Genomic DNA, 12,959 nt, shown 5'->3' with positions numbered 1-12,959 from the left:
GAGAGCCCTCCTTGGATGTCAGCCATGGTTACATTCAGCAGAGCATGAGGACTTAGAAATAGTAGTTTGCACAGTGGAGTGAATAGCATTGACCTGTCAGAAGGAGGAGGTTAGAAGCAATGAGGGTCCCCATTGGAGGTGACCAAGTAGTAAAATGTGATTAGCGAGGATAGAGTTGGATAGTGTTTTAAAAAATGCAGGGAAATGTGGGTCTAGTACTTGTCTTGCTTTCATATTCCCAATCCCACTCTCCCTGCATCCTTGTCTGACATCTCTAGGTTCATCCCTCTCATTGTCTGCTTCCATATTTATGTTTGTGTCAGTATTTTTCTTTTAATTGTGTCTGCCTCTTGGTCTTTAATAAATATGGTACTGGGGAGAATGATGAGTTGCCCAGATCGTTAGTTTCTGTGTTCCAAAATCTGTCACACAGGTCAATGCTCATAGAGCCTAGAATTTCAGAATGCCTCTCATTCCGAACATTACAGGGTGATCTGGAGCAAGGAGTCAGCTTGTGAGGCTTATGGGTATCATACTGCAGTCCTGGGATACTGTGGTAGTGACCCTGATCACACTGATGATTGTTACTGTGGATGCCAAGATTTATGAACGCTGTGAAATAGCAAGGAAGCTGGAGAAAGCAGGTCTCAATGGCTACCGAGGCTATACTATTGGAGACTGTAAGATTCCAGTTGCCACATGTCCCATCTATATCCTCAAATAATTCACCACACTCAGATCTAGGCCTTCCTCCACAGTTCAGGGCATGATCTTTCAGTCTGGTGATAATGACTGACTTTTTTTGTGTGTGCCTGTACTGGGGCTTGAACTCAGTGCGTAGGCTCTGGCCCTGAGCTTTTGTGCTTAAGGCTAGTGCTCTAACACTTGAGCCTCAGCTCCACTTCTGGCACCTTGGTGCTTAATTGGAGATAAGAATCTTACAGATTTTCCTGCCCAAGCTGGCTTCGAACTGCAATCCTCAAATCTCAGCCTCTTGAGTAGGTAAGATTACAGGTGTGAGCCACTGGCGCCCTTCAAATGACTGGTTTAACACAACACTAATGTTATCATCATTACAGCCTTTGTAATCATCCCTTTGATCTTACAATCAACACCATCATTCTTAGTGCCATCATGAATACTATCACAACCACTACCAGTGATATTTTAAAAGAATTGCCAACATCCCCTTTCCACCACCAAAACAAAATCGTCACCCTCACAACTAAGACCACAATCATCCCTGCCTTCATTCCCTTTATCATAGCCTTCCCTATTTGCAAATCCTATGCCAACCTCTTACCTCCTTTGTCCCTACCCAGGGTTATGCATGGCACACTATGAGAGTGGTTTTGACTCTGCCTTTGTGGACCACAACCCTGATGGCAGCAGTGATTATGGCATTTTCCAGCTGAACTCTGCCTGGTGGTGTGACAATGGCATCACACCTACCAGGAACCTCTGCCACATGGATTGTCGTGGTAAGACAACCCTGGGAATACATGGAAGACCTGAGTGGCTCTACACACCACACACAGAAGGCACTGTCATCTAAACTAATCTCCTAGAAAAGTAGAAAAGTGAACAGGAATAGGCAAAAGTTACCTGGGCCATTAGAAACAGCATTCTATACTGAGTTGTCTAGGTCAGGAGAATACAGAGCCCTCAATCTCATCTAGAATAGAAGATGCAGTTTTCTGAGACTCAGGAAACAGGAAAATTAGCTCCATGTGAAGTAGAAGGAGAGACTGTTCTGATTTAGGGTTAAAGTTGTGTAGGCCTTGAAGGAAGAAGCAGATCTCTAGAAGTAAGAAAAGAAACTACCTCTGAGAAGAAATGAGAGAACTTTACAGGCAAAAGTAAGGTGTTTTTGAGACAAAATAGAAGAGCAAATTGAAATTATTCAAGGATATCCAAATTGGTGGTTGAAGTTGTCCAATACAGGCCAAAATAGAAACAATGCTTATATGAGGCAAGTTCAAATGGAGACTGAGGTTGTCCAAGTCCTGTCAGCACAACAGAAAAGGTCACCCAGGAATGGCCATCAGTAGTTGAAGTTGACTAATAAGGGGTAAATTGAAAAGTGAGGCTTTTTAAAGGCTAGGTAAAACAAAGGTTAAGGCTGTTCAGTTTGAGACAGCATGGATATTGAAGTAGTTAATAAGGTTAAAATTATTTATACCTAGATAGCAATTAAGATTGCCCAGACCCTGAGCTCAATCTCCAGTATTGTGAAAAAATGCCTAGGACTGGTCTACATGGTGGTTGAGATCATTAATAACTAGCCAAATAGCAGTTAAAAATCACCCTGTCCAACAAGCATAGCACTTAAGATCATGTAAAACTAGGCACCATAGTGGCTGAGGTTGAACAGGACTAGGCAATGTGGAGGCTGAGGTCATCCAAAACCAATCAAATCTAGGATCTAACAACCCAGTATTTGAAATCACCAGGACAAACTGCTGTAGCAATTAAGTAATGCCAGTATTACTGTTTAGTAGCCAGCATTACAGTTTAGATAATTCATAACCAGATGAAAAAGTATAAAAATATCAGTTGAAATCATCCAGAGCTAGCCAGGATGGAGATTAAGGTTGTCTAGGAGCAGCGAATGAGGTATGTTGGTTACTCCAAACCAGCCAACGTGATAGTCAAGGTCAATAAGGAGCATCCACATGAGTTCAGCCCACATGGTGGTTGACAAGAAATGATGTCATCTACAATTAGCCAATGTAGTGGCTGAGGTTAGGCCCTGAAGAACCCAGAAACCTAGGGCCCTCTGTATGCTGTCCCCTGGTCCCCAATTCACCAGATGACTTTTTCCCTTTTTTCTCCCCAGATTTACTCAATCGCCATCTATTGGATGACATCCTGTGTGCCAAGAGAGTTGTGAGTTCACATGACAGTATGAGAGCCTGGTAAATTCATGGGGATGGTCTGGACTCTGGACTGCCAGATATGGGGTGGTACTAATACCCCACCAGCTTGTCCATTTCACCCTCCCTCCCGCCCTCTCTCCATTTCTAGGAATTCTTGGATTCAGCACTGTTCTGGCCATGATTTATCTGAATGGCTCAAAGGGTGTGATTTGCATGCAAAATCTGACTCAAGAAAAGATTCTTGGGGATAAAGATTTGCTTTTCCTTTTTTTCAAACCTTTTGTACATTCAATAAAGGGTAATATCTACAAACAATGTAAGGCCATTGCTTGTCAGATCTCTGACTCTTCATTTTCCAATGCCTAAAAGTATCTCTATTTAATCAATTCCTCCATACCATCACACTCTGATATAGAGATACCAGCTGAAACCAAGCATTGGTGGCTTATGCTTGTAATCCTAGCTACTTGGGATGCTGAGATTGGGAAGATTCCAATTCAAGGTGGTCATGGGTAGAAAAATTTGAGAGACCTATTCTCAATGGAGAGCAGGACATGATGGCATGTTTGGATAGTGGCCCACATGTGCACCTGGGCAGGAAATAAGGCTCTATCTCCAAAATATAACCAGCAAAATCAGAGTTGTAGATCAGTAGTAAGAGCATCTACCTAGCAAGTGTAAGTATCTCAGTTTAAGCCCTGCAAACTGCAAAAGAAGAAAAAGAAAAGGAAAAAAGAAAATATATGACTCACTTGGAGTAGGTGTTGGAGGAGACTATTGTAGTGATTAAGTGGACAAGTTCTCCTTGGTTCAAATACCACAGCTTCTCAAGGCTATGGTGCCTTAAAAATATCTTGAAAAATAGATCTTTGTGCCTCAATTTTCTCATCTGGGAAGTGAAAATATGATTGCATGGGATTATTGGCAGGATTAAATGAATTAATGTTTGTAAAGCACATAAAGTGGTATAAGTCAGTTATAGGGTGTGGTGGTGAGTGTCTGTACAGTGCTTGGGAAACAGAGGTAGGAACATTACAAATTTAAAGCCAATTTGGGCTATTTAGTGAGATCCTGTCTCAAAAACAGTGTCTCACACCTATAATACTATTTGCTCAGGAGGCTGAGATCTGAGGATCTTGGTTGAAAGCTAGCCCCGGCATGAAAACCTGTGAGATTCTTATCTCCAGTAAATTACCCCCAAAATAGCCAGAAGTAGAGCTGTTGCTCGAGTGATAGAACTCCAGCCTTGAGTAAAAGCTCAGGGACAGCACCCAGGTCCTAGGTTTGAGTCCAAGGACACCCGCTCACCCCCCCCCCCAAAAAAGGGCCATGCTGGTGGTTCACGCCTGTAATCCTAGCTACTCAGAAGACTGAGATCTGAGGATTGATGTTCAAAGCCAGCCAGGCAGTAAAGTCTGTGAGACGCTTATCTCCAATTAGCCATCTAAAAGCCAGAGGTGGAGCATGGCTCAAGTAGTAGAGCACTAGCTTCAAGCAACAAAGCTCAGGCTTTTTTGAATTCAGGGCTTCCAGACCCTGAATTCCAGCCCCAGTACCAGCACAAAAGTCACTTAGATGTTTCAATAGAGAGGGGGTGGACTACAAGGAAAAGAAAACAAACTTCCCTCAAAAAGTTATCAGTCTCAGATGAGGTCACAACAGGGTCTTTATTTAAGACATACAGTTTCTTCAGGGGAGGACCACAATGGATTCAGCCTACCCAGGAAACTCAGTGGGAATTAGGAGTTTAAAATATTCCCATTCTCCCATGGCCTCTCACGGATTCCCATTCTCTCTGTTCCAACATCACCTCATACACAACCAAAATCCTAAATTGAAAATGACACAGACTGGGAATTTAGGCAAGGAGTTCAATAGACACAAAAAGTACTCATTTCTTTTTACAGAATGTCCAGGTTTCAGTCAGGTGTCTTCAACATTAAGAATTTGAACTTGCCATTCTCTCTTTCCACTGAGCAGCCCCAATGGAAGTAGCCACTCCCAGGAGGAAGCAGCTTTGTAGTCTTTGCTTGGGCCAGGGTAGTGGCTACCCTCCTACTCACGACCTTGCTTTCACTGTTCCCCTCATCCAAAATAAGCCCAGATGATCACAGAAGTAGTCCAAGTTAAGTTAAAACTCCTCCTTAAGGTCAAGTCAATTTCCCCTGTGTTCTTCCCCAACCAACATAGATGAACAAATTCTGTATCTCCCTTAAGGTCCATCGGGGGGAGAGGGGAATCCCTTTGGGGTGGTGACTTCTGAATGTGATAGTTATTCATCAAAAGTAGCAGAAATAAGCTCAGTCAGAAATGGGTCTTGTAAAAGCTTGTTAGGTAGCTTAGTTTATAGCTGTTCTGGGAAAGCTAAACTTTCAGAAAGGGGATGGTCCATGCACAGAAACAAAAATTTTGCCCACAGAACAAGTGGGGGTAGAAACATTGACATGATTGCTGCTATTTGAGGAAACTAGATTTCATGTTGTCTTGACATTGATTTGATTCAGCATCTTTCTAATAATTTGGAACATTTATAAGCGTATTCTCTCTCTCTCTCTCATATTGGGGCTTGAATTCAGAGCCTTGCACTCTCTTGCTTAGCTTTTGAGCTCAAATCTGGAGCTCACCACTTGAGCCATACCTCCACTTCCAGCTTTTTGATGGTTAATTGGAGATAAGAATTTATTGGATTTGTCTTGCTGGGCTGCAAACCAGGGTTCTCAAATCTCAGCCTCCTGAGTAGTTAGGATTATAGGCATGAAGCCACCAGCACCCAGCAAAGTACATTCTTCATTGTTGTTTCTTTAATCATTATCTTTAAATCTGTATACTTCATTAGTACTATTCCACAAACCTCTTTTTCCCCTTGGAGATGGTACTTCCCATTATGAGAAATGACAAAAATGTGGGTTCATAGTAGGATTTCTTTACTTTTTTCTGTAAGAGTTTGGTATTCAATTTGGAAACATATTTGGAAACATATTTCCCTTATATCATTTCCAAAAGACTGTGCTTCAATAGACTCGCAATACAAGTTCAATACCACATTTTTACTTCAGGATGTTAGAACTTGCTATTCCTTCTGCCTGGAATGCTCTTCCCCCAGTATGGGTGGTGCTTTATTTTCAGGTCTAAGCTCCTCAGAAAAGCCTTCTGGGATTACCCTAGGTAAATAAAGCATGTTGTTTTCTTTGACTTTTCTAAGAAAGATTTTCTATTTTCAGTACTTTGGTTTCTATGCTCTCTGAGTTCTCTAGTGCATGTTGAACTGTGAACCCAGGAAGATTTCTCTCATATTCAGGGAAGTCATAGGGTTTCTCTCCTATGTGAGTTCTTTGATGTACAGTGAGTTTGGACTTCTCTCTGAAGGCTCTGTTACATTTATCACATTTATAGGGTCTCTCTCCTGTATGAGTCCTTTGATGTATAATGAGATAAGATTTTTGGGAGAAAGCTTTCTCACACACATTACACTCATAGGGTTTCTCTCCTGTATGAACTCTCTGATGAATAATGAGGTATGATTTCTGGAAGAATGCTTTATCACATTCATTGCATTCATAGGATTTCTCAAATTTTTCTCTTGTATGAGCTCTCTGGTGTAGCATGAGATAGGACTTCCGGGAGAAGACTTTTCCACATACTGTACATCCATCAGTTTTTTCTCCTGTATGGATTCTCTGATGAGCACTGAGGCTCAGCTTAAGGGTAAAAGCTCGTCCACACTCTGAACACACATAAGGTTTCTCTCCTGTATGAATTCTTTGATGTCTGCGCAGAGTTGATTTCTCTCGGAAAGATTTGCCACATTCATTGCATTCAAAAGGTTTCTCTCCTGTGTGTGTTCTTTGGTGCACACTGAGATGTGCCTTTTGATTGAAGGCTCTTCCACATTCTGAACATTCATAGGGCTTCTCTCCTGTGTGAGTTCTCTGATGGATGATGAGCTTTGTCTTTTCTCGGAAGGCTTTACCACATTCATTGCACATATACGGTTTCTCTCCAGTATGAGTTCTTTGATGAATATTCAGGGTTGATTTTTCTCTGAAGTATTTGCCACAATCAGTGCATTCGAAAGGTTTTTCTCCTGTGTGTGTTCTCTGGTGCACACTGAGATGTGCTTTTTGGTTGAAGGTTTTCTCACAATCAGAACATTTATAAGGTTTCTCTCCTTTGTGAGTTCTTCGATGTATGATGAGATTTGTCTTCTCCTGGAAGGCGTTGCCACACTCAGTGCATACATAGGGTTTCTCACCTGTATGAGTTCTTTGGTGTATATGTAATGTTGATTCCTCTCGGAAGGATTTGCCACATTCATTACACTCAAAGAGTTTATCTCCTGTGTGCATTGCCTGGTGTATACTGAAGAGTGCTGTCTTGTCAAAAGTTTCTCTGCATTCTGCCCATTTCTCTCCTATATGGGTGATCTGATGAACAATTAGGAGGGAGTTTGTGCTGAGGGTGATTCTACACTCGGGACATTCATAGGTTTTCTCTCCAGCTTGGGTCATATCATACTGAACAAAGTTCTGACTGTGACCTTTCCCATATGTATTACAGTCATGTGGTTGTGTGCCATCATTGATCTCATGCCTGCCATGAATTAAGAATTTGCCACATCTATTACATTCATAACATTCCTGAGCTGCAAAGCTCAGGCTATTAGGGCTGAGTAAGCTTACATTACCTTTGCAATTTTTCACACAGGAGTCATTCATATAAGGTGCATATCCTGAAGAAAGTCCCCATGGGCTCTGAGAAAGGGAATTTGCAAGTCCATCATAGTTCTGACTTCTCTTTTCAGTCACATTGTTCCAGAAAGTGGCTATAGCTTGCCTTGGGTGTGTATTTTGGGTTTCCTGATGCTCCTCCATCTGTCCTTCAACCTGCCCATCTTCTAGAAAGAATAATAATAAACAATATTCTGTAAATACATGTTTCTCATAAGGAGGTCTCTGACGGAGTTGACTTTTATTTTCTTTTAGGTCTAGGTACCAGTCAAAAAGAAATTCCAAGCATGTTTCTCCCTTACACTCAGAGTTTGAAAGGGAAAATAAGTTGAAACAACAGACATTAGAACAGAAAATAAACAATAAATATACATAACACAATTGCTTTAGGGAGAGTCAGGAATTGTTGGCTCATAGCTATAACCTTACTTACTGAAGTTTGCAATTAAAAGCCAGCCCAAGCAAGGAAGTCCATGAGACCTTTTTTTTTTTTTTTTGGTTGGTCATGGGGCCTGAACTCTGGGCCTGGATGCTGTCCCTCAGCTCTTCAGCTGTAGACTAGCACTCTATCACTTGAGCTTCAGCCCCACTTCCGGCTTTTTCTGCTTATGTGGTGCTGAGGAATCGAACCAAGGGCCTCATGCATGCAAGGCAAGCACTCTACCACTGGGCCACCTTCCCAGCAACTCCATGAGACTTTTATCTCTAATTAAGCACTAAAAAAGCCAGAAGTGGAGCTGTGGCTAAAGTGATAGAACTCTACTCTTGAGCAAAAGAATCTCAGGGGCAGTACCCAAGCCCTGAATTCAAGACCCAGGACTGGCACACATACACAAAAATAACTTTGTAGAGAGGATGTAAACAAGTTTATGGAACTGTGAATTGGAAATGAATATTGGAAGAGTAGCAGATCCAGGATTTGGAGGGAGGGAGACTCAGAATGCAAAGGTGAACTTGAGGTAAATGAACAAAGAAACCCAAGGTCTCAACCACAGTGTAGTCTGTAGTTCCTCATCATCTCACACCAAGATTAGCATGAGACAGCAGCTCATAAAATTAAAATCTGGAATTAGCATCAATAGTATGTATCCTTTAGAGACAAATTTCTGATCCTTGAAAGATGAAGAAAGAAGAAAAAAGAAGAAAGATGAATTCCTGTGATTCTGGCTACACAGGAGGCTGAGATCTAAGGATCGAGGTTTGAAGCCAACCTGGGCAGGAAAGTCTATGAGACTCATCGCCAATTAATCAGCAAATATCCAGAAGTGGAGCCATAGTTCAAGTGGTAGAACCTTGACTTTGAGTGACACAATGAAGCAAGATTGAGAAGCCCTGAGTTCAAGTCTAGTACTATTATGCATGTACACACGCACACGTACATACCACACACACACACACACACATACACACAACCAGAATAATGGCTAGACCTCACAGACCCCTAGGTCTTAATCTACTCATCTCCCAAATTGCTCTTCTTACCTGTACAACTTGAACTTGGAATTTCCCTCTTTATGATCCCAAGGACTGCCTCTTGCTCCAAAAAGGCAATCACTTCTGGTTTAGTAATAAGATACCCTGTAATAAGAAATGATACAATTTTTGTGTTGTCTGTGCAGCCTTCAGGACTTCAAAATAAGGTACATTTTAATAAAAGTTCATGTCACATGGGGCATGAAAATACAAATTCCTATTCACTTTAAGAGGGAATAAGAATCTTGAGTCCCTAGAACCTGAGGTCAAAGTATTAAAGCACTTTGGAGCTGGCAAGTTATTCTACTGGGAATACCAATGAATTATTCAGGCCATCCTCACCCACAGATACAAGATGGCTATAATTCTCTAGCATCACATCTCTGTATAGGGTCTTCTGGGAAGTATCCAGTTGATTCCACTCTTCCTGGGTGAAGTCCACAGCTACATCCTCGAATGACACTGATCCCTGCAATTGCATATTTTATTCAACCACTTTGATAAAAATTAAAGTGATGACATTTCCCCCCAAAATTAGTCTTAATTTAGTGCTGCTTTCAAAAATGCATAACTAAATATTTATGGAGTATAGTAGGATATTTCTCTCTCTCTCTCTCTCCCCCCCTCTCTTTCTCTCTCCCCCCCTCTATCTCTCTCTGTATGTGATATGTGTGATTAGCCCCGGGTAACTGGAGTAATTATGTTAAGATAAAAGAGATAATCTTCAGAAAGGAGCTATCATTTAATCATTTCAAAAAGCCTTTCAAAAGGGCAGAGGGTATGGTTAAGTGGTAGAGCACCTGTCTAGCAAGTATGAGGTCCTGAGTTCAAAGCTCCAGTACTCGGAGAGAAAAAAAGCTTTCTAAGATACTAGTGTATAGCCAGTAGTATAATGCTTGAATAGTATCCATAGAACTCTAGGTTCCATCCCCAGCACTGCAAAAAAAAAAAAGCTTAAGTAAAGCAAAAACTTTTGTATTGTTGAACCAAGTAGAATTCTTTCAAATCAATAATATAAATAGATAATCCAATTAAAATTAGAAAATTATTTCATTAGATAATTTCATGAAAAGGATACCTGGATTGTGAATGAACATGTGAAAATATTTTCTACATCCTTGGTTATCAGGGAAATGCAGAAAAGTTAACAATCCTGGAAATAGAGCTGTGGTTCAAATGATAAGAGTCCCAGCCTTGAGCAAAAAAGCTAAGTGTGTGTGTGTGTGTGTGTGTGTGTGTGTGCACGCGTGCGCACACGTGCCCACACACACACACACACACACATGACTAACAAGCCAAATGTTGGCAGAAGCGTGGAACTACTAGAATTTTCATGTATTGTTGATGGGAGTAAAATAGTACAGATACTTTAGGAGATAGCTTGACAGAATTTACTAAACCTGAAAATACTCAACATAGGACAGAGTGACTCAATCCCAGGTGTATATATCTAATTAAAATGCTATACACATATGTCCACAAAGACATGTACAAGAGTATTCATAGATTTGTTATTTGTAATAGGTGAAATGTAAAGATCAGCAGTGGAATAGATGAACAACTGTGATACTTTTTTCTGCTGGTCCTGGGGCTTGATCTTGGGGCCTGGGAAGTATAACAGTGTTTTTTTGCTTAAGGTTAGTGCTCTACCACTTGAACCACAACTCTACTTCTGGCTTTTTGGTGTTTAATTGGAGACAAAAGTGTCACTGATTTTTCTTGCCTGGGCTGGTTGAAACCACAATCCTCAGATCTCAGCTTTCTGAGTAGCTATGATTACAGTCATCAGCCATTGGTACCCAGCTGTGATATATTCTTTGGTAGTATGGGGGTCTGAACTCAGAGCCCTTCATTCCTTGGCTTGCTTGCTCAGCTGGACCTCTACCACTTGAACCAGGCCTCCCACCTGGTTTTTTGCTGGTTGTTTTTAGAGAGAAAGTCTCACAGACTTTACTGCCTGAACTGGCTTCAAATCTAAAACTTCTAGATCTCAGCCTCCTGAGCAGCTAGGGTTATAGGTATGAGCCAACAGGAGCCAGCTTGTGCTACACAATGGAATAGTAAACAGTGATTTAAAAGAGAGCAAATTACCTATACATGAAGTAACAAAGATTAGTGTTAAAAATCATTATGTGGGGGTTAGGAGTGGTAAACATTTGCCTTGCATGTGCTAGGCCCTGGTTTCCATCCCTAACACCACAAAACAATATGAGTGAATGAAATGAGACTCAAAAGAATAATAACAGATGATTCTGTTTAAATGATAGATTCAAGAAGAGACAACAATCTATGATAATAGAAATCAGAACATGGTTACCCAAAACTCAAGAGATGTGACTAGAAGAGGCTTCTGCGTGGTGTGTAATTTCCTTCTTTGTGCTTCAGGTAAGGGTTGCACAGGTGTTTCCATAGGCCTGTACGTTTTATATGCTTTTTTTCTGTATACTATGTTTCAATCTACCTCCAGTCTACCTCCAAAGATTTTTAATCAGAAGAATATATCCATAAGAGGTTTAAGAAATGTCAAGGTATATTTTTATATTACCACAGTGGGGGAAAAGCAGTATATGTGAAAGAACAATTCACCAAACAAATATAAAAGAAAAAATATAAAAGAAAAAAATATTAAAAGCTGCTGAACCACATTGATAAGGCAATAAAAACAAACAACCAAAATGAGATATTTTCAATAATAAAACTACAAAGCTTAAAACTATGACAAGAGGACTCAAAGGTGTATTTTAATTCACTAGTGGATATGTCAACTTACATTAACATTTCAAAAGGCAATACCTATGAAAGTACAAAGCAAGATGAATTTTGAACTAGGTATTTTAGAAATGCTCATCTCTATACACAATGATAGACCCAGAGATATAGCTAAATACTGTAACAGAAATTATACAACGGTCCTTCAATATGAATCTCATTAATCATGGTACAAGCATACAAAAAAACAAATTCAGTTGTTAAAATACTGCAATGTGGCTAGGCACCAGTGGCTCATGCTTGTAATCCTAGCTACTTAGAAGGCTGAGATTTAAGAATCATGGTTTGAAGCCAGCCCAGACAAACAAATTTGAGACACTCTGATTTCCAAATAATCAGCAAAAAGCCAGAAATGGAGGTGTCCCTTAAGAGGTAGGGAGCCAGCTGTGAATGAAAGAGTCAAGCCAAGAGCGTGAGGCCTGGAGTTCAAGCCCCAGTATACACAGAAAAATGTGTTCAATCTTTAGTACTACATATATACATACATACAAACACACACACACACACACACACACACACACACACACACAGAGCTTGACAGCTGGATATGGTGGCATACTTGTAATCCCAGCTACTCAGGAGGTGAAGACAGGAGGACTGAGGTTGAAAGCTAGCATAGGAAAAGGTTAGCAAGAGCCTATCACAAAATACACCAGTGGTTTGAGCCTAGCTACTCAGAGTATGGGATGACACCTGGAGAATCAAGGTTCAAATTCAGCCTTGGAAGAAAAGCCTGAAAGACTCCATTTGCAATTAACTGACACAAAGCCAAGCTGGAGGGATGGCTCAAGTAGTAGAGCACAAGCATGAGCAAAACACCAAGCAAGAGCATGAGGCCTTGAGTTCAAGCCCCAATTCTGACACACACACAAGAAAATTGCTGGTATAATAGTATATACCAATGGTCTCAGTTATTGGGAGGCAGAGATAGGACAATCAAGGTCAAAGCCAGGCAGGGAAAGTTGACTTAAAACCTCATCTGTAGGAAGTAGAGCTGTAGCTCAATTGGTAGAGCACAAGCCTTGAGGAAGAAAGCTCAGAGACTGTGCCCAGGCTCTGAGTTCAAGCTCCAGGACAGACAGACAGACAGATGGACACACAAACACACACA

At 40.9% G+C, this 12,959-nt stretch overlaps 2 protein-coding genes across 3 annotated transcripts in view; one reads left to right on the top strand and one right to left on the bottom strand.

The window, feature by feature from the left end:
- Nucleotides 1–523: 523 nt before the first annotated feature.
- LOC106001722 (sperm acrosome-associated protein 5-like) lies at nt 524–3,130 on the top strand. Its single transcript, XM_013036726.1, has 4 exons — nt 524–680; nt 1,323–1,481; nt 2,840–2,918; nt 3,028–3,130. Exons 1-4 carry the CDS (start codon nt 524–526, stop codon nt 3,128–3,130), a joined length of 498 nt encoding a protein of 165 aa, XP_012892180.1.
- A 2,393-nt stretch (nt 3,131–5,523) lies between these two features.
- Nucleotides 5,524–12,959, bottom strand: part of LOC106001716 (zinc finger protein 2 homolog) — a 13,396-nt gene continuing 5,960 nt past the window's right edge. The window contains exons 3-5 of one of the 2 annotated variants that reach the window (XM_013036722.1): nt 9,422–9,548; nt 9,089–9,184; nt 5,524–7,773 (exon numbers count right to left, since the gene is read on the bottom strand). In XM_013036722.1, the coding sequence (XP_012892176.1) occupies nt 6,077–7,773; nt 9,089–9,184; nt 9,422–9,548 (1,920 nt within the window). In that variant the 3' untranslated portion in view covers nt 5,524–6,076. Of the gene's footprint in view, nt 7,774–9,088; nt 9,185–9,421; nt 9,561–12,959 lie in introns of those variants that run through there. The other variant, XM_013036724.1, reaches the window with a different exon arrangement.

This window comes from Dipodomys ordii, unplaced genomic scaffold (genome assembly GCF_000151885.1).
Source record: "Dipodomys ordii isolate 6190 unplaced genomic scaffold, Dord_2.0 Scaffold379, whole genome shotgun sequence".
NCBI lineage: Eukaryota > Metazoa > Chordata > Mammalia > Rodentia > Heteromyidae > Dipodomys > Dipodomys ordii.
The sequence above is the reverse complement of the archived record's forward strand: the minus strand, read 5'-3'. Positions and strand labels throughout refer to the sequence as shown.